The 18601-nt window shown below is 38.6% G+C and overlaps 2 protein-coding genes across 2 annotated transcripts; both read left to right on the top strand.

Annotated features, from left to right (window-relative positions):
• Positions 1-1948: 1948 nt before the first annotated feature.
• On the top strand, positions 1949-10928 carry LOC127971256 (uncharacterized). Its single transcript, XM_052574152.1, has 6 exons — positions 1949-2646; positions 3172-3456; positions 9417-10032; positions 10139-10407; positions 10534-10732; positions 10907-10928. The coding sequence occupies exons 1-6, from the start codon at positions 2205-2207 to the stop codon at positions 10926-10928; spliced, it is 1833 nt and encodes a 610-aa protein (XP_052430112.1). The 5' UTR covers positions 1949-2204.
• Positions 10929-13668: 2740 nt separating this feature from the next.
• Positions 13669-16857, top strand: LOC127971255 (uncharacterized). The gene is made up of 5 exons (XM_052574151.1): positions 13669-14366; positions 14892-15176; positions 15288-15903; positions 16010-16278; positions 16401-16857. Exons 1-5 carry the CDS (start codon positions 13925-13927, stop codon positions 16697-16699), a joined length of 1911 nt encoding a protein of 636 aa, XP_052430111.1. The 5' UTR covers positions 13669-13924; the 3' UTR covers positions 16700-16857.
• Positions 16858-18601: the final 1744 nt, after the last annotated feature.

Raw genomic sequence — 18601 nt, 5'->3', positions numbered from 1 at the left:
GTCACAGCTCGCTTTATTTTGCTATACTCACTTACATTAATTATAGTGTCCTGCACCTACTATTAAAATGTAAAAAAAAAAAAAAAAGTTTGGTTTGACTGTGCACTCATTCTTGTTAAAACTACGAAGTAATTCAGTCAAGAGCAGTGAGTGATTTTCCGTCTTTCATTTTCTTGGATTAACATTACCAGCTAGCAGCTAAATTAAGCGCGGTCACTTTAAGAGACAATGAATGCATCCAATATAATAGGCTACACATCCCATTTGTTTCTCAACTGTTTTACTGCTTTACGTAAATAACAGAAAATAAAGTGCAGAAAATGGTAGATGTGTTTGCATTTTTTAAGAATAGAATTAGAATACTGAGTGTTAAAGTTAGAGGGTCAAATAAAGATGGAAGAGATGTGTTTTAAGCCGATTCTTGAGGATTGCTAAGGACTCAGCTGCTCGGATTGAGTTGGGGAGGTCATTCCTCCAATTAAATGGAGGTAAACTTTTAAAAAAGCTTAAACCTTGCGTGTTTTCTCGCTCCAAAGCTCGCGTTTTTCTAAGCAAGTTTCTCTGTCTGAACGGTACAGTGACTGGCGCTTTAGAAACGCACTGCTTCGTGAACCTTTACGAATCACTTGTTTTGAATCAGTGATTAGAATCGTGTATCAAACCCAATCAAACAGCCAGAGTCAGTGGTTTCAGTAGAAGTTTCGTAATTTAGGTTTATGTAGCCTTCGAAATATCAGTTGTTCACCACTAGGAAAATTTGTAGACATTGTTAATGACACGTAATAAAAAGGAAGAATACTCTCTAGACAAAGCTATTTAATACAAAATAAGCTCGAAAACAAATAATAACACATTTACATATTCATGGCATTAGATGATTGGCTTATTGCATTTAATAGATATTAATTTAACATGAACATTTAATCATTTAGCAGACGCTTTTATCCAAAGCCACTTACAGATGAGAAGAGCAAATAAAATCAATTTAAACCAATAGGAGGGCAACAGTAGACAAGTCTCAGTTAGTCTGACATACCAGTTTTCCCCCAGAAAAAGATAAAAATAGAATAAGAACATTTTAGTAATAAAACATGTTTGAATAAAACATTTGCAAGATTGTTCAATGCATGTTTGGCCTGAGTTTTTGTTGCATTGCGCTTGACAGATGCGTTTGACCGCTGCAAGTTCATAACATAACGTTAAATATGAAAAGGATCCACTATAAACAGTCACACAATACTGTCTTGAACAGAAGATTTAGGGATCACTTGAAATGAAAATAGCCTACTCTGGTGTGTGTGTGTGCGCGCGCGCGTGTGTGCGTGTAAGAGAGAGCGTTTGTGCGTGAGCGCGCTAATGCGTTCAAGATCGATATCAAAAACGCGTTCTGTGGGAATGACCCTTTATTATGCATTTACGTTTATTAAAAATGTTATAAATTAAATTAACGTACTTCAAACAAAAATGATTACAATCATTAAAAATTACTTTGTTTCAAAATGTATTTGTTATCGAACAAATCAGTCCCAATTAAGGTAAAGTTAGTCAGAAATGACCATAAGTGGAGTATCGCGAGTCTTCAGTACACAAAAAATGGCTTAATATCTAAACATACTTGTACTTACAGTAGCCTTACAAGTTCATTCAGTGAAGGATTCCTCCGACTGATTCAGATTCAAACCATGCGATCATGAAGCATGAAAATTAACTGTTTAACTTAAACGAATAATTTTTTTGATGGTAAAACTGCACTCAAACATAGTAACGTTAAATGTGATTTTTTCATGCCGTGTTGCTGGAGATGGATCGCAGCAAACGCGGACATAAACGCGATATGAAATAGTGTTGAAAAACGCTATTAAAAATAATTCTTTATTTTCTGACCTAATGAGCCAATCAGCGAAAATGCTGCCGTTGGTAAACAATCCGTTTCCATGGCAACTGGAACAAGACGCGTCACTGTTTCATGACGTCACAGACCCAGTCAGTATAAAAGGTCTCGCCCTGGCAGAATCTCTTTAGTTGAGCGATGTTCGCAACAGAGACGTTAGTCTGAGTGAAGTCTGCGAAAACAAACCTAGCAACACTTGTACAAACGCCAGTCCGTATAGATCGAGATATATTTTATCTGTACAGACAGTGTGTATCAGATAACGTTAAAGTTCAAACTGACATTACCAGATACGGATTACTTATCTGTCAGTATGAGAACCACAGACACAATGTCCAAAGACATGAGAGAGGTGCTCCTGGAGGTGTACGTCAACGACGCCTTCTACTTCGGTGACAGCTACTGGGCATCAGATGATAAAGATGTTCAGCTGGAGTTTGAGATCACCGATGACATCTACGACCTTATCAGTGCATCTCGAGAGCTAGATGTGCAGCTGGAGGTTGTGACGGTGGATCATGTCTCAGGCAGATACTGCAGTCCAGGAGAGATGCGTGTGCAGCTGGAGGTTAATGCTTGTGACAACATCTCGGTCTGTGAAGTGAAAGATTTGCAGCTGGAGATGAACAGGAACGGCAGCATCTCAGAGCTGAAGAGTCCTACGCTGGTCTCTGAAGATCTGAGCGACCCAGCAGGACCTTCAGTGGAAGAGGCCAATGATCAGGGTGTCCTGGATGCTGAGAACAGTCCAACAGGTGAAGACATGCAAATGTCTTATTCATGTTTATTTGTGTTGTTAGAGATGTTTCTAATAGTAAATTATTATATGTTGGCTGTGACAAAGACCTAATACTGTTTTCCTACACCTTGTTGAGCTCTCGAGCTACAACCGCCAAATTTGTCAGCGACCTTTATGCTGATTTGAATTTTGGTTGCTATATTTTTTCTAAATGATCTGATTCATGGAATTCCTGTAGCCGACTTCCAAACGCTGTTAGATTTCCATTTAGAGCTGAAAACTTTTCAAAGTAATGCCCTGTTTAGAGTTGTTCCACTCTCTCGATCTATCTGCTAAAAATAGTTGGATAGATGCTAGCAACAACTAGCAGAGGACTCGTAGTTGTTTGTAAAGGTCCGATTGGTTTTTAATTGTTATGAAGTTAATTATGATGTTTAATGGGGTTTGAAATGTTTTTCAAACTTTCAAGCTTTTAAAAGTTTTTTTTTTTAATTTAACTCTCAGACAAGACTTATCTAGTTTGTTTTCTTCTTTTTTCCAGGACTCACTGTTGGGGAGATAACCAAGAAAATGGGGGCAATCTTCCAGCAAATTTGGGCAGTTTTCCAGACAAAAATGCCAGAAACTGTCGGGCAACCTGAAGTGGATCTTCTCGATCCAAAGGAATCGTTTGTTCCAGATCCAAGTGCTCCCAAGCCAGAACCTGAATTGGATCTGTTAGATACAGAGCAATCGTGTATCCCTGAACCAGAAGTGGATCTTGTTGTTCCTTCTGAACCTAAACTGGATCTGGTTGATCCGGAGGAATCACGTGCCAGCCCAAAAGGTGAAAAGATGCAAATAGAAACGTCTTCTTAAAATTCGGACTAATTAATCATGTTTAATCTGGTGAGAGATGTTTCTAATTACACATTGTATGTTTTTCTTCTTTTGTCAGAAACTACCAAAGCCGTGAAGAATAAGAAAGTTCATGGCTTCGTTGTAACCAAGAGAGTAGGATATGCTACAGTGAGGAATACGAAAAAAACCTTCCTCCAGAACGACAGATCGAACTCAGCATGGCCTGAGATGGATCTGAATGTTGGTGAACCAAAACCTATTGAGGATTTGGTTGCTCCTCCTAAATGGGATCTGGTTGATGCAGTGGAACTGTACACCACGAGTCCTAGCGTTCCTGAGCCGGACTCTGAGGAGGATCTGGATGATCCTCTTGAACGTGAATGGGATAAGGACTCGATGGAATTATATGCCCCGGGTTCAAGTGTCCCTGAGCCAGACCCTGAAGAGGATTTGGTTGATTCAGTGGAACTGTACCTCCCGGGTCCAAGCGTTCTCAAGCCACGACCTGAATGGGATCTGGCTACTCCAGTGGATTTGGGTGCACCAAGTCCAAGCGTTCTTGAGCCAGAGTCAACAGTGTTATCTGAACTTGCAAGTTTGGAAAACTACGTCCCTTTAACCATGCTCCAACTAGAGGATCGTTTGAAGCAGTGTACACTGCTCAAACAAAGACATGTCACCAATGTCTGGCCCAGGGTCTTCATCGGAGACGAGTAAGTCTGCAACACAATTGTATTTCTCTCATTGTTCTGTCATTTATTCTACAATGTAAATAGTTTTCTATAAAAGACTAACCAAGGCTTTTGTGTCCTTGTGCAGAGAGGCCGCAACAGACCGAGATATGCTGCAGGAGATGTGCATCACTCACATTCTGAACGCTGCAGCGCCCAAAAAGGACTTGAACTACTTCTTGGGAACATCTTATGTTGAAGATCTAGAAGGAACAGTCAATACAGGGTCCAGATATTACAGAGGCTTGCACATCAATTATTACAGCTTGCCTACAACGGACAGACACTGTTCTGACATCAGCAAGTGCTTCATGCCAGCTGCAAAATTCATTGACAAGGCCGTGAATAAACCAGGGAGTAAGGGCTGACACACACACACACACACACACACACACACACACTCCATATATTGTCTACTATCAAGTGTGTTATAGTCTATTAATGAGTTTTTTGACCATAATTCTTTTTTGTTTCCTCAGGTAAGGTGTTGATTTGCTGCAAGCAGGGTGTCGACCACTCTGCGACTCTGTTTCTGGCATATCTGATGATCTGCCATGACATGATGGTGGAGGATGCCATTGATCACGCCATACAGTCGAGACGCATCCAGCCCTCCAGAGACTTCCTGAAGAAGCTGATGCTCCTCAATGCTGACCTTGTGAACAAGCGAAAACTAAAGTTAGAGGACATAAAAAAAGGCAAAAAGAGGAGAAAATGGCAGCTAAAAAAAAAGTGTAGAAATATACTAAAAGATATACAAGAAAATGTTCACATCTAGAAATGTCAATAAAATGAATGGATAATGTCCTGATAATGAGCTGCTTTGTTTTGTAATATATTTATTTTTTACAGTGCAAATGAATTTCTGCACTGATCGAATCAAAATCCTATCAGCATTGTATTTGATGTATTTTATGTATGTACTTTAATGAATTGCTTACAGTGCAAATGAATAAGTGCACAGATAAAAAATAAATAGAGGCATTGTTAGATGCCAGTGTTTCGTGATATAATTTCTATGCAAAGATTTGATTAAAAAAAATCTTTCAGTATCATAGCCAGGGCCGTAGCTGGGGTCAGCGGGGCCCCGGTGAAGGTTGTACCAGTGGGCCCTGTTTGAAATTGTTTAATTTATATGTTCATGTTTAAGTTGTCTCAGGTGTGTAGGTGTCCAGGTACAGAAAACAAAGAATTAAATATAAAATAGCACTGCATAGTCTTCACTGTATACGTTTAATTAACAGTCAAACCAAAATGTATTCAGACACCTTCAACATTTCTTACATTATCACAGTTTATTTGCTCTAGTTTATAAAATGGTAATAAAATATGACAAGATCTCAAGAGTTAAACTGTGTCAGAACAAATTCATCTTGAAAATGTCAGATAACTTTGATAGAAAGGTGTGTAATCGATTACAATCAACCAAAACTTCAGACAGTTGTTAGTATGACAATATTTACACAACTATCAATACTTTGTTGAACAATTACCAAGCAATGTTTAATTTTGTTCAGTCTGTGGTGTGAAAAGGTTGCATTAGCAATTCAGGAAAAAAAAACACGTAAGCAAAACATGGTCGGGTCAAAGTGTCTGAAAAATTTTTGCTCCCATTTTTATCTATCAATTTCACTAGTACTCCTCTGTATGAAGATTTTTGGGGTATGTCACAGCTCGCTTTATTTTGCTATACTCACTTACATTAATTATAGTGTCCTGCACCTACTATTAAAATGTAAAAAAAAAAAAAAAAGTTTGGTTTGACTGTGCACTCATTCTTGTTAAAACTACGAAGTAATTCAGTCAAGAGCAGTGAGTGATTTTCCGTCTTTCATTTTCTTGGATTAACATTACCGCAGCTAGCAGCTAAATTAAGCGCGGTCACTTTAAGAGACAATGAATGCATCCAATATAATAGGCTACACATCCCATTTGTTTCTCAACTGTTTTACTGCTTTACGTAAATAACAGAAAATAAAGTGCAGAAAATGGTAGATGTGTTTGCATTTTTTAAGAATAGAATTAGAATACTGAGTGTTAAAGTTAGAGGGTCAAATAAAGATGGAAGAGATGTGTTTTAAGCCGATTCTTGAGGATGGCTAAGGACTCAGCTGCTCGGATTGAGTTGGGGAGGTCATTCCTCCAATTAAATGGAGGTAAACTTTTAAAAAAGCTTAAACCTTGCGTGTTTTCTCGCTCCAAAGCTCGCGTTTTTCTAAGCAAGTTTCTCTGTCTGAACGGTACAGTGACTGGCGCTTTAGAAACACACTGCTTCGTGAACCTTTACGAATCACTTGTTTTGAATCAGTGATTAGAATCGTGTATCAAACCCAATCAAACAGCCAGAGTCAGTGGTTTCAGTAGAAGTTTCGTAATTTAGGTTTATGTAGCCTTCGAAATATCAGTTGTTCACCACTAGGAAAATTTGTAGACATTGTTAATGACACGTAATAAAAAGGAAGAATACTCTCTAGACAAAGCTATTTAATACAAAATAAGCTCGAAAACAAATAATAACACATTTACATATTCATGGCATTAGATGATTGGCTTATTGCATTTAATAGATATTAATTTAACATGAACATTTAATCATTTAGCAGACGCTTTTATCCAAAGCCACTTACAGATGAGAAGAGCAAATAAAATCAATTTAAACCAATAGGAGGGCAACAGTAGACAAGTCTCAGTTAGTCTGACATACCAGTTTTCCCCCAGAAAAAGATAAAAATAGAATAAGAACATTTTAGTAATAAAACATGTTTGAATAAAACATTTGCAAGATTGTTCAATGCATGTTTGGCCTGAGTTTTTGTTGCATTGCGCTTGACAGATGCGTTTGACCGCTGCAAGTTCATAACATAACGTTAAATATGAAAAGGATCCACTATAAACAGTCACACAATACTGTCTTGAACAGAAGATTTAGGGATCACTTGAAATGAAAATAGCCTACTCTGGTGTGTGTGTGTGTAAGAGAGAGCGTTTGTGCGTGAGCGCGCTAATGCGTTCAAGATCGATATCAAAAACGCGTTCTGTGGGAATGACCCTTTATTATGCATTTATGTTTATTAAAAATGTTATAAATTAAATTAACGTACTTCAAACAAAAATGATTACAATCATTAAAAATTACTTTGTTTCAAAATGTATTTGTTATCGAACAAATCAGTCCCAATTAAGGTAAAGTTAGTCAGAAATGACCATAAGTGGAGTATCACGAGTCTTCAGTACACAAAAAATGGCTTAATATCTAAACATACTTGTACTTACAGTAGCCTTACAAGTTCATTCAGTGAAGGATTCCTCCGACTGATTCAGATTCAAACCATGCGATCATGAAGCATGAAAATTAACTGTTTAACTTAAACGAATAATTTTTTTGATGGTAAAACTGCACTCAAACATAGTAACGTTAAATGTGATTTTTTCATGCCGTGTTGCTGGAGATGGATCGCAGCAAACGCGGACATAAACGCGATATGAAATAGTGTTGAAAAACGCTATTAAAAATAATTCTTTATTTTCTGACCTAATGAGCCAATCAGCGAAAATGCTGCTGTTGGTAAACAATCCGTTTCCATGGCAACTGGAACAAGACGCGTCACTGTTTCATGACGTCACAGACCCAGTCAGTATAAAAGGTCTCGCCCTGGCAGAATCTCTTTAGTTGAGCGATGTTCGCAACAGAGACGTTCGTCTGAGTGAAGTCTGCGAAAACAAACCTAGCAACACTTGTACAAACGCCAGTCCGTATAGATCGAGATATATTTTATCTGTACAGACAGTGTGTATCAGATAACGTTAAAGTTCAAACTGACATTACCAGATACGGATTACTTATCTGTCAGTATGAGAACCACAGACACAATGTCCAAAGACATGAGAGAGGTGCTCCTGGAGGTGTACGTCAACGACGCCTTCTACTTCGGTGACAGCTACTGGGCATCAGATGATAAAGATGTTCAGCTGGAGTTTGAGATCACCGATGACATCTACGACCTTATCAGTGCATCTCGAGAGCTAGATGTGCAGCTGGAGGTTGTGACGGTGGATCATGTCTCAGGCAGATACTGCAGTCCAGGAGAGATGCGTGTGCAGCTGGAGGTTAATGCTTGTGACAACATCTCGGTCTGTGAAGTGAAAGATTTGCAGCTGGAGATGAACAGGAACGACAGCATCTCAGAGCTGAAGAGTCCTACGCTGGTCTCTGAAGATCTGAGCGACCCAGCAGGACCTTCAGTGGAAGAGGCCAATGATCAGGGTGTCCTGGATGCTGAGAACAGTCCAACAGGTGAAGACATGCAAATGTCTTATTCATGTTTATTTGTGTTGTTAGAGATGTTTCTAATAGTAAATTATTATATGTTGGCTGTGACAAAGACCTAATACTGTTTTCCTACACCTTGTTGAGCTCTCGAGCTACAACCGCCAAATTTGTCAGCGACCTTTATGCTGATTTGAATTTTGGTTGCTATATTTTTTCTAAATGATCTGATTCATGGAATTCCTGTAGCCGACTTCCAAACGCTGTTAGATTTCCATTTAGAGCTGAAAACTTTTCAAAGTAATGCCCTGTTTAGAGTTGATCCACTCTCTCGATCTATCTGCTAAAAATAGTTGGATAGATGCTAGCAACAACTAGCAGAGGACTCGTAGTTGTTTGTAAAGGTCCGATTGGTTTTTAATTGTTATGAAGTTAATTATGATGTTTAATGGGGTTTGAAATGTTTTTCAAACTTTCAAGCTTTTAAAAGTTTTTTTTTTTAATTTAACTCTCAGACAAGACTTATCTAGTTTGTTTTCTTCTTTTTTCCAGGACTCACTGTTGGGGAGATAACCAAGAAAATGGGGGCAATCTTCCAGCAAATTTGGGCAGTTTTCCAAACAAAAATGCCAGAAACTGTCGGGCAACCTGAAGTGGATCTTCTCGATCCAAAGGAATCGTTTGTTCCAGATCCAAGTGCTCCCAAGCCAGAACCTGAATTGGATCTGTTAGATACAGAGCAATCGTGTATCCCTGAACCAGAAGTGGATCTTGTTGTTCCTTCTGAACCTAAACTGGATCTGGTTGATCCGGAGGAATCACGTGCCAGCCCAAAAGGTGAAAAGATGCAAATAGAAACGTCTTCTTAAAATTCGGACTAATTAATCATGTTTAATCTGGTGAGAGATGTTTCTAATTACACATTGTATGTTTTTCTTCTTTTGTCAGAAACTACCAAAGCCGTGAAGAATAAGAAAGTTCATGGCTTCGTTGTAACCAAGAGAGTAGGATATGCTACAGTGAGGAATACGAAAAAAACCTTCCTCCAGAACGACAGATCGAACTCAGCATGGCCTGAGATGGATCTGAATGTTCGTGAACCAAAACCTATTGAGGATTTGGTTGCTCCTCCTAAATGGGATCTGGTTGATGCGGTGGAACTGTACACCACGAGTCCTAGCGTTCCTGAGCCGGACTCTGAGGAGGATCTGGATGATCCTCTTGAACGTGAATGGGATAAGGACTCGATGGAATTATATGCCCCGGGTTCAAGTGTCCCTGAGCCAGACCCTGAAGAGGATTTGGTTGATTCAGTGGAACTGTACCTCCCGGGTCCAAGCGTTCTCATGCCACGACCTGAATGGGATCTGGCTACTCCAGTGGATTTGGGTGCACCAAGTCCAAGCGTTCTTGAGCCAGAGTCAACAGTGTTATCTGAACTTGCAAGTTTGGAAAACTACGTCCCTTTAACCATGCTCCAACTAGAGGATCGTTTGAAGCAGTGCACACTGCTCAAACAAAGACATGTCACCAATGTCTGGCCCAGGGTCTTCATCGGAGACGAGTAAGTCTGCAACACAATTGTATTTCTCTCATTGTTCTGTCATTTATTCTACAATGTAAATAGTTTTCTATAAAAGACTAACCAAGGCTTTTGTGTCCTTGTGCAGAGAGGCCGCAACAGACCGAGATATGCTGCAGGAGATGTGCATCACTCACATTCTGAACGCTGCAGCGCCCAAAAAGGACTTGAACTACTTCTTGGGAACATCTTATGTTGAAGATCTAGAAGGAACAGTCAATACAGGGTCCAGATATTACAGAGGCTTGCACATCAATTATTACAGCTTGCCTACAACGGACAGACACTGTTCTGACATCAGCAAGTGCTTCATGCCAGCTGCAAAATTCATTGACAAGGCCGTGAATAAACCAGGGAGTAAGGGCTGACACACACACACACACACACACACACACACACACACACTCCATATATTGTCTACTATCAAGTGTGTTATAGTCTATTAATGAGTTTTTTGACCATAATTCTTTTTTGTTTCCTCAGGTAAGGTGTTGATTTGCTGCAAGCAGGGTGTCGACCACTCTGCGACTCTGTTTCTGGCATATCTGATGATCTGCCATGACATGATGGTGGAGGATGCCATTGATCACGCCATACAGTCGAGACGCATCCAGCCCTCCAGAGACTTCCTGAAGAAGCTGATGCTCCTCAATGCTGACCTTGTGAACAAGCGAAAACTAAAGTTAGAGGACATAAAAAAAGGCAAAAAGAGGAGAAAATGGCAGCTAAAAAAAAAGTGTAGAAATATACTAAAAGATATACAAGAAAATGTTCACATCTAGAAATGTCAATAAAATGAATGGATAATGTCCTGATAATGAGCTGCTTTGTTTTGTAATATATTTATTTTTTACAGTGCAAATGAATTTCTGCACTGATCGAATCAAAATCCTATCAGCATTGTATTTTATGTATTTTATGTATGTACTTTAATGAATTGCTTACAGTGCAAATGAATAAGTGCACAGATAAAAAATAAATAGAGGCATTGTTAGATGCCAGTGTTTCGTGATATAATTTCTATGCAAAGATTTGATTAAAAAAAATCTTTCAGTATCATAGCCAGGGCCGTAGCTGGGGTCAGCGGGGCCCCGGTGAAGGTTGTACCAGTGGGCCCTGTTTGAAATTGTTTAATTTATATGTTCATGTTTAAGTTGTCTCAGGTGTGTAGGTGTCCAGGTACAGAAAACAAAGAATTAAATATAAAATAGCACTGCATAGTCTTCACTGTATACGTTTAATTAACAGTCAAACCAAAATGTATTCAGACACCTTCAACATTTCTTACATTATCACAGTTTATTTGCTCTAGTTTATAAAATGGTAATAAAATATGACAAGATCTCAAGAGTTAAACTGTGTCAGAACAAATTCATCTTGAAAATGTCAGATAACTTTGATAGAAAGGTGTGTAATCGATTACAATCAACCAAAACTTCAGACAGTTGTTAGTATGACAATATTTACACAACTATCAATACTTTGTTGAACAATTACCAAGCAATGTTTAATTTTGTTCAGTCTGTGGTGTGAAAAGGTTGCATTAGCAATTCAGGAAAAAAAAACACGTAAGCAAAACATGGTCGGGTCAAAGTGTCTGAAAAATTTTTGCTCCCATTTTTATCTATCAATTTCACTAGTACTCCTCTGTATGAAGATTTTTGGGGTATGTCACAGCTCGCTTTATTTTGCTATACTCACTTACATTAATTATAGTGTCCTGCACCTACTATTAAAATGTAAAAAAAAAAAAAAAAGTTTGGTTTGACTGTGCACTCATTCTTGTTAAAACTACGAAGTAATTCAGTCAAGAGCAGTGAGTGATTTTCCGTCTTTCATTTTCTTGGATTAACATTACCAGCTAGCAGCTAAATTAAGCGCGGTCACTTTAAGAGACAATGAATGCATCCAATATAATAGGCTACACATCCCATTTGTTTCTCAACTGTTTTACTGCTTTACGTAAATAACAGAAAATAAAGTGCAGAAAATGGTAGATGTGTTTGCATTTTTTAAGAATAGAATTAGAATACTGAGTGTTAAAGTTAGAGGGTCAAATAAAGATGGAAGAGATGTGTTTTAAGCCGATTCTTGAGGATTGCTAAGGACTCAGCTGCTCGGATTGAGTTGGGGAGGTCATTCCTCCAATTAAATGGAGGTAAACTTTTAAAAAAGCTTAAACCTTGCGTGTTTTCTCGCTCCAAAGCTCGCGTTTTTCTAAGCAAGTTTCTCTGTCTGAACGGTACAGTGACTGGCGCTTTAGAAACGCACTGCTTCGTGAACCTTTACGAATCACTTGTTTTGAATCAGTGATTAGAATCGTGTATCAAACCCAATCAAACAGCCAGAGTCAGTGGTTTCAGTAGAAGTTTCGTAATTTAGGTTTATGTAGCCTTCGAAATATCAGTTGTTCACCACTAGGAAAATTTGTAGACATTGTTAATGACACGTAATAAAAAGGAAGAATACTCTCTAGACAAAGCTATTTAATACAAAATAAGCTCGAAAACAAATAATAACACATTTACATATTCATGGCATTAGATGATTGGCTTATTGCATTTAATAGATATTAATTTAACATGAACATTTAATCATTTAGCAGACGCTTTTATCCAAAGCCACTTACAGATGAGAAGAGCAAATAAAATCAATTTAAACCAATAGGAGGGCAACAGTAGACAAGTCTCAGTTAGTCTGACATACCAGTTTTCCCCCAGAAAAAGATAAAAATAGAATAAGAACATTTTAGTAATAAAACATGTTTGAATAAAACATTTGCAAGATTGTTCAATGCATGTTTGGCCTGAGTTTTTGTTGCATTGCGCTTGACAGATGCGTTTGACCGCTGCAAGTTCATAACATAACGTTAAATATGAAAAGGATCCACTATAAACAGTCACACAATACTGTCTTGAACAGAAGATTTAGGGATCACTTGAAATGAAAATAGCCTACTCTGGTGTGTGTGTGTGCGCGCGCGCGTGTGTGCGTGTAAGAGAGAGCGTTTGTGCGTGAGCGCGCTAATGCGTTCAAGATCGATATCAAAAACGCGTTCTGTGGGAATGACCCTTTATTATGCATTTACGTTTATTAAAAATGTTATAAATTAAATTAACGTACTTCAAACAAAAATGATTACAATCATTAAAAATTACTTTGTTTCAAAATGTATTTGTTATCGAACAAATCAGTCCCAATTAAGGTAAAGTTAGTCAGAAATGACCATAAGTGGAGTATCGCGAGTCTTCAGTACACAAAAAATGGCTTAATATCTAAACATACTTGTACTTACAGTAGCCTTACAAGTTCATTCAGTGAAGGATTCCTCCGACTGATTCAGATTCAAACCATGCGATCATGAAGCATGAAAATTAACTGTTTAACTTAAACGAATAATTTTTTTGATGGTAAAACTGCACTCAAACATAGTAACGTTAAATGTGATTTTTTCATGCCGTGTTGCTGGAGATGGATCGCAGCAAACGCGGACATAAACGCGATATGAAATAGTGTTGAAAAACGCTATTAAAAATAATTCTTTATTTTCTGACCTAATGAGCCAATCAGCGAAAATGCTGCCGTTGGTAAACAATCCGTTTCCATGGCAACTGGAACAAGACGCGTCACTGTTTCATGACGTCACAGACCCAGTCAGTATAAAAGGTCTCGCCCTGGCAGAATCTCTTTAGTTGAGCGATGTTCGCAACAGAGACGTTAGTCTGAGTGAAGTCTGCGAAAACAAACCTAGCAACACTTGTACAAACGCCAGTCCGTATAGATCGAGATATATTTTATCTGTACAGACAGTGTGTATCAGATAACGTTAAAGTTCAAACTGACATTACCAGATACGGATTACTTATCTGTCAGTATGAGAACCACAGACACAATGTCCAAAGACATGAGAGAGGTGCTCCTGGAGGTGTACGTCAACGACGCCTTCTACTTCGGTGACAGCTACTGGGCATCAGATGATAAAGATGTTCAGCTGGAGTTTGAGATCACCGATGACATCTACGACCTTATCAGTGCATCTCGAGAGCTAGATGTGCAGCTGGAGGTTGTGACGGTGGATCATGTCTCAGGCAGATACTGCAGTCCAGGAGAGATGCGTGTGCAGCTGGAGGTTAATGCTTGTGACAACATCTCGGTCTGTGAAGTGAAAGATTTGCAGCTGGAGATGAACAGGAACGGCAGCATCTCAGAGCTGAAGAGTCCTACGCTGGTCTCTGAAGATCTGAGCGACCCAGCAGGACCTTCAGTGGAAGAGGCCAATGATCAGGGTGTCCTGGATGCTGAGAACAGTCCAACAGGTGAAGACATGCAAATGTCTTATTCATGTTTATTTGTGTTGTTAGAGATGTTTCTAATAGTAAATTATTATATGTTGGCTGTGACAAAGACCTAATACTGTTTTCCTACACCTTGTTGAGCTCTCGAGCTACAACCGCCAAATTTGTCAGCGACCTTTATGCTGATTTGAATTTTGGTTGCTATATTTTTTCTAAATGATCTGATTCATGGAATTCCTGTAGCCGACTTCCAAACGCTGTTAGATTTCCATTTAGAGCTGAAAACTTTTCAAAGTAATGCCCTGTTTAGAGTTGTTCCACTCTCTCGATCTATCTGCTAAAAATAGTTGGATAGATGCTAGCAACAACTAGCAGAGGACTCGTAGTTGTTTGTAAAGGTCCGATTGGTTTTTAATTGTTATGAAGTTAATTATGATGTTTAATGGGGTTTGAAATGTTTTTCAAACTTTCAAGCTTTTAAAAGTTTTTTTTTTTAATTTAACTCTCAGACAAGACTTATCTAGTTTGTTTTCTTCTTTTTTCCAGGACTCACTGTTGGGGAGATAACCAAGAAAATGGGGGCAATCTTCCAGCAAATTTGGGCAGTTTTCCAGACAAAAATGCCAGAAACTGTCGGGCAACCTGAAGTGGATCTTCTCGATCCAAAGGAATCGTTTGTTCCAGATCCAAGTGCTCCCAAGCCAGAACCTGAATTGGATCTGTTAGATACAGAGCAATCGTGTATCCCTGAACCAGAAGTGGATCTTGTTGTTCCTTCTGAACCTAAACTGGATCTGGTTGATCCGGAGGAATCACGTGCCAGCCCAAAAGGTGAAAAGATGCAAATAGAAACGTCTTCTTAAAATTCGGACTAATTAATCATGTTTAATCTGGTGAGAGATGTTTCTAATTACACATTGTATGTTTTTCTTCTTTTGTCAGAAACTACCAAAGCCGTGAAGAATAAGAAAGTTCATGGCTTCGTTGTAACCAAGAGAGTAGGATATGCTACAGTGAGGAATACGAAAAAAACCTTCCTCCAGAACGACAGATCGAACTCAGCATGGCCTGAGATGGATCTGAATGTTGGTGAACCAAAACCTATTGAGGATTTGGTTGCTCCTCCTAAATGGGATCTGGTTGATGCAGTGGAACTGTACACCACGAGTCCTAGCGTTCCTGAGCCGGACTCTGAGGAGGATCTGGATGATCCTCTTGAACGTGAATGGGATAAGGACTCGATGGAATTATATGCCCCGGGTTCAAGTGTCCCTGAGCCAGACCCTGAAGAGGATTTGGTTGATTCAGTGGAACTGTACCTCCCGGGTCCAAGCGTTCTCAAGCCACGACCTGAATGGGATCTGGCTACTCCAGTGGATTTGGGTGCACCAAGTCCAAGCGTTCTTGAGCCAGAGTCAACAGTGTTATCTGAACTTGCAAGTTTGGAAAACTACGTCCCTTTAACCATGCTCCAACTAGAGGATCGTTTGAAGCAGTGTACACTGCTCAAACAAAGACATGTCACCAATGTCTGGCCCAGGGTCTTCATCGGAGACGAGTAAGTCTGCAACACAATTGTATTTCTCTCATTGTTCTGTCATTTATTCTACAATGTAAATAGTTTTCTATAAAAGACTAACCAAGGCTTTTGTGTCCTTGTGCAGAGAGGCCGCAACAGACCGAGATATGCTGCAGGAGATGTGCATCACTCACATTCTGAACGCTGCAGCGCCCAAAAAGGACTTGAACTACTTCTTGGGAACATCTTATGTTGAAGATCTAGAAGGAACAGTCAATACAGGGTCCAGATATTACAGAGGCTTGCACATCAATTATTACAGCTTGCCTACAACGGACAGACACTGTTCTGACATCAGCAAGTGCTTCATGCCAGCTGCAAAATTCATTGACAAGGCCGTGAATAAACCAGGGAGTAAGGGCTGACACACACACACACACACACACACACACACACACTCCATATATTGTCTACTATCAAGTGTGTTATAGTCTATTAATGAGTTTTTTGACCATAATTCTTTTTTGTTTCCTCAGGTAAGGTGTTGATTTGCTGCAAGCAGGGTGTCGACCACTCTGCGACTCTGTTTCTGGCATATCTGATGATCTGCCATGACATGATGGTGGAGGATGCCATTGATCACGCCATACAGTCGAGACGCATCCAGCCCTCCAGAGACTTCCTGAAGAAGCTGATGCTCCTCAATGCTGACCTTGTGAACAAGCGAAAACTAAAGTTAGAGGACATAAAAAAAGGCAAAAAGAGGAGAAAATGGCAGCTAAAAAAAAAGTGTAGAAATATACTAAAAGATATACAAGAAAATGTTCACATCTAGAAATGTCAATAAAATGAATGGATAATGTCCTGATAATGAGCTGCTTTGTTTTGTAATATATTTATTTTTTACAGTGCAAATGAATTTCTGCACTGATCGAATCAAAATCCTATCAGCATTGTATTTGATGTATTTTATGTATGTACTTTAATGAATTGCTTACAGTGCAAATGAATAAGTGCACAGATAAAAAATAAATAGAGGCATTGTTAGATGCCAGTGTTTCGTGATATAATTTCTATGCAAAGATTTGATTAAAAAAAATCTTTCAGTATCATAGCCAGGGCCGTAGCTGGGGTCAGCGGGGCCCCGGTGAAGGTTGTACCAGTGGGCCCTGATTGAAATTGTTTAATTTATATGTTCATGTTTAAGTTGTCTCAGGTGTGTAGGTGTCCAGGTACAGAAAACAAAGAATTAAATATAAAATAGCACTGCATAGTCTTCACTGTATACGTTTAATTAACAGTCAAACCAAAATGTATTCAGACACCTTCAACATTTCTTACATTATCACAGTTTATTTGCTCTAGTTTATAAAATGGTAATAAAATATGACAAGATCTCAAGAGTTAAACTGTGTCAGAACAAATTCATCTTGAAAATGTCAGATAACTTTGATAGAAAGGTGTGTAATCGATTACAATCAACCAAAACTTCAGACAGTTGTTAGTATGACAATATTTACACAACTATCAATACTTTGTTGAACAATTACCAAGCAATGTTTAATTTTGTTCAGTCTGTGGTGTGAAAAGGTTGCATTAGCAATTCAGGAAAAAAAAACACGTAAGCAAAACATGGTCGGGTCAAAGTGTCTGAAAAATTTTTGCTCCCATTTTTATCTATCAATTTCACTAGTACTCCTCTGTATGAAGATTTTTGGGGTATGTCACAGCTCGCTTTATTTTGCTATACTCACTTACATTAATTATAGTGTCCTGCACCTACTATTAAAATGTAAAAAAAAAAAAAAAAGTTTGGTTTGACTGTGCACTCATTCTTGTTAAAACTACGAAGTAATTCAGTCAAGAGCAGTGAGTGATTTTCCGTCTTTCATTTTCTTGGATTAACATTACCGCAGCTAGCAGCTAAATTAAGCGCGGTCACTTTAAGAGACAATGAATGCATCCAATATAATAGGCTACACATCCCATTTGTTTCTCAACTGTTTTACTGCTTTACGTAAATAACAGAAAATAAAGTGCAGAAAATGGTAGATGTGTTTGCATTTTTTAAGAATAGAATTAGAATACTGAGTGTTAAAGTTAGAGGGTCAAATAAAGATGGAAGAGATGTGTTTTAAGCCGATTCTTGAGGATGGCTAAGGACTCAGCTGCTCGGATTGAGTTGGGGAGGTCATTCCTCCAATTAAATGGAGGTAAACTTTTAAAAAAGCTTAAACCTTGCGTGTTTTCTCGCTCCAAAGCTCGCGTTTTTCTAAGCAAGTTTCTCTGTCTGAACGGTACAGTGACTGGCGCTTTAGAAACACACTGCTTCGTGAACCTTTACGAATCACTTGTTTTGAATCAGTGATTAGAATCGTGTATCAAACCCAATCAAACAGCCAGAGTCAGTGGTTTCAGTAGAAGTTTCGTAATTTAGGTTTATGTAGCCTTCGAAATATCAGTTGTTCACCACTAGGAAAATTTGTAGACATTGTTAATGACACGTAATAAAAAGGAAGAATACTCTCTAGACAAAGCTATTTAATACAAAATAAGCTCGAAAACAAATAATAACACATTTACATATTCATGGCATTAGATGATTGGCTTATTGCATTTAATAGATATTAATTTAACATGAACATTTAATCATTTAGCAGACGCTTTTATCCAAAGCCACTTACAGATGAGAAGAGCAAATAAAATCAATTTAAACCAATAGGAGGGCAACAGTAGA

This window comes from Carassius gibelio, chromosome B14 (assembly GCF_023724105.1).
Source record: "Carassius gibelio isolate Cgi1373 ecotype wild population from Czech Republic chromosome B14, carGib1.2-hapl.c, whole genome shotgun sequence".
Lineage (NCBI taxonomy): Eukaryota > Metazoa > Chordata > Actinopteri > Cypriniformes > Cyprinidae > Carassius > Carassius gibelio.
Note: the sequence above shows the minus strand (reverse complement) of the source record. Positions and strands in the feature narration are given on the sequence as shown.

Coding starts and splice junctions, on each gene's coding strand:
- LOC127971256 (XM_052574152.1), top strand. CDS start 2,205: ATGAGAACCACAGACACAATGTCCAAAGACATGAGAGAGGTGCTCCTG. Junction 3,457..9,416: donor ATCACGTGCCAGCCCAAAAG/GTGAAAAGATGC, acceptor TTCTTTTGTCAG/AAACTACCAAAGCCGTGAAG. Junction 10,408..10,533: donor GGCCGTGAATAAACCAGGGA/GTAAGGGCTGAC, acceptor TTGTTTCCTCAG/GTAAGGTGTTGATTTGCTGC.
- LOC127971255 (XM_052574151.1), top strand. CDS start 13,925: ATGAGAACCACAGACACAATGTCCAAAGACATGAGAGAGGTGCTCCTG. Junction 15,904..16,009: donor AGGGTCTTCATCGGAGACGA/GTAAGTCTGCAA, acceptor GTCCTTGTGCAG/AGAGGCCGCAACAGACCGAG. Junction 16,279..16,400: donor GGCCGTGAATAAACCAGGGA/GTAAGGGCTGAC, acceptor TTGTTTCCTCAG/GTAAGGTGTTGATTTGCTGC.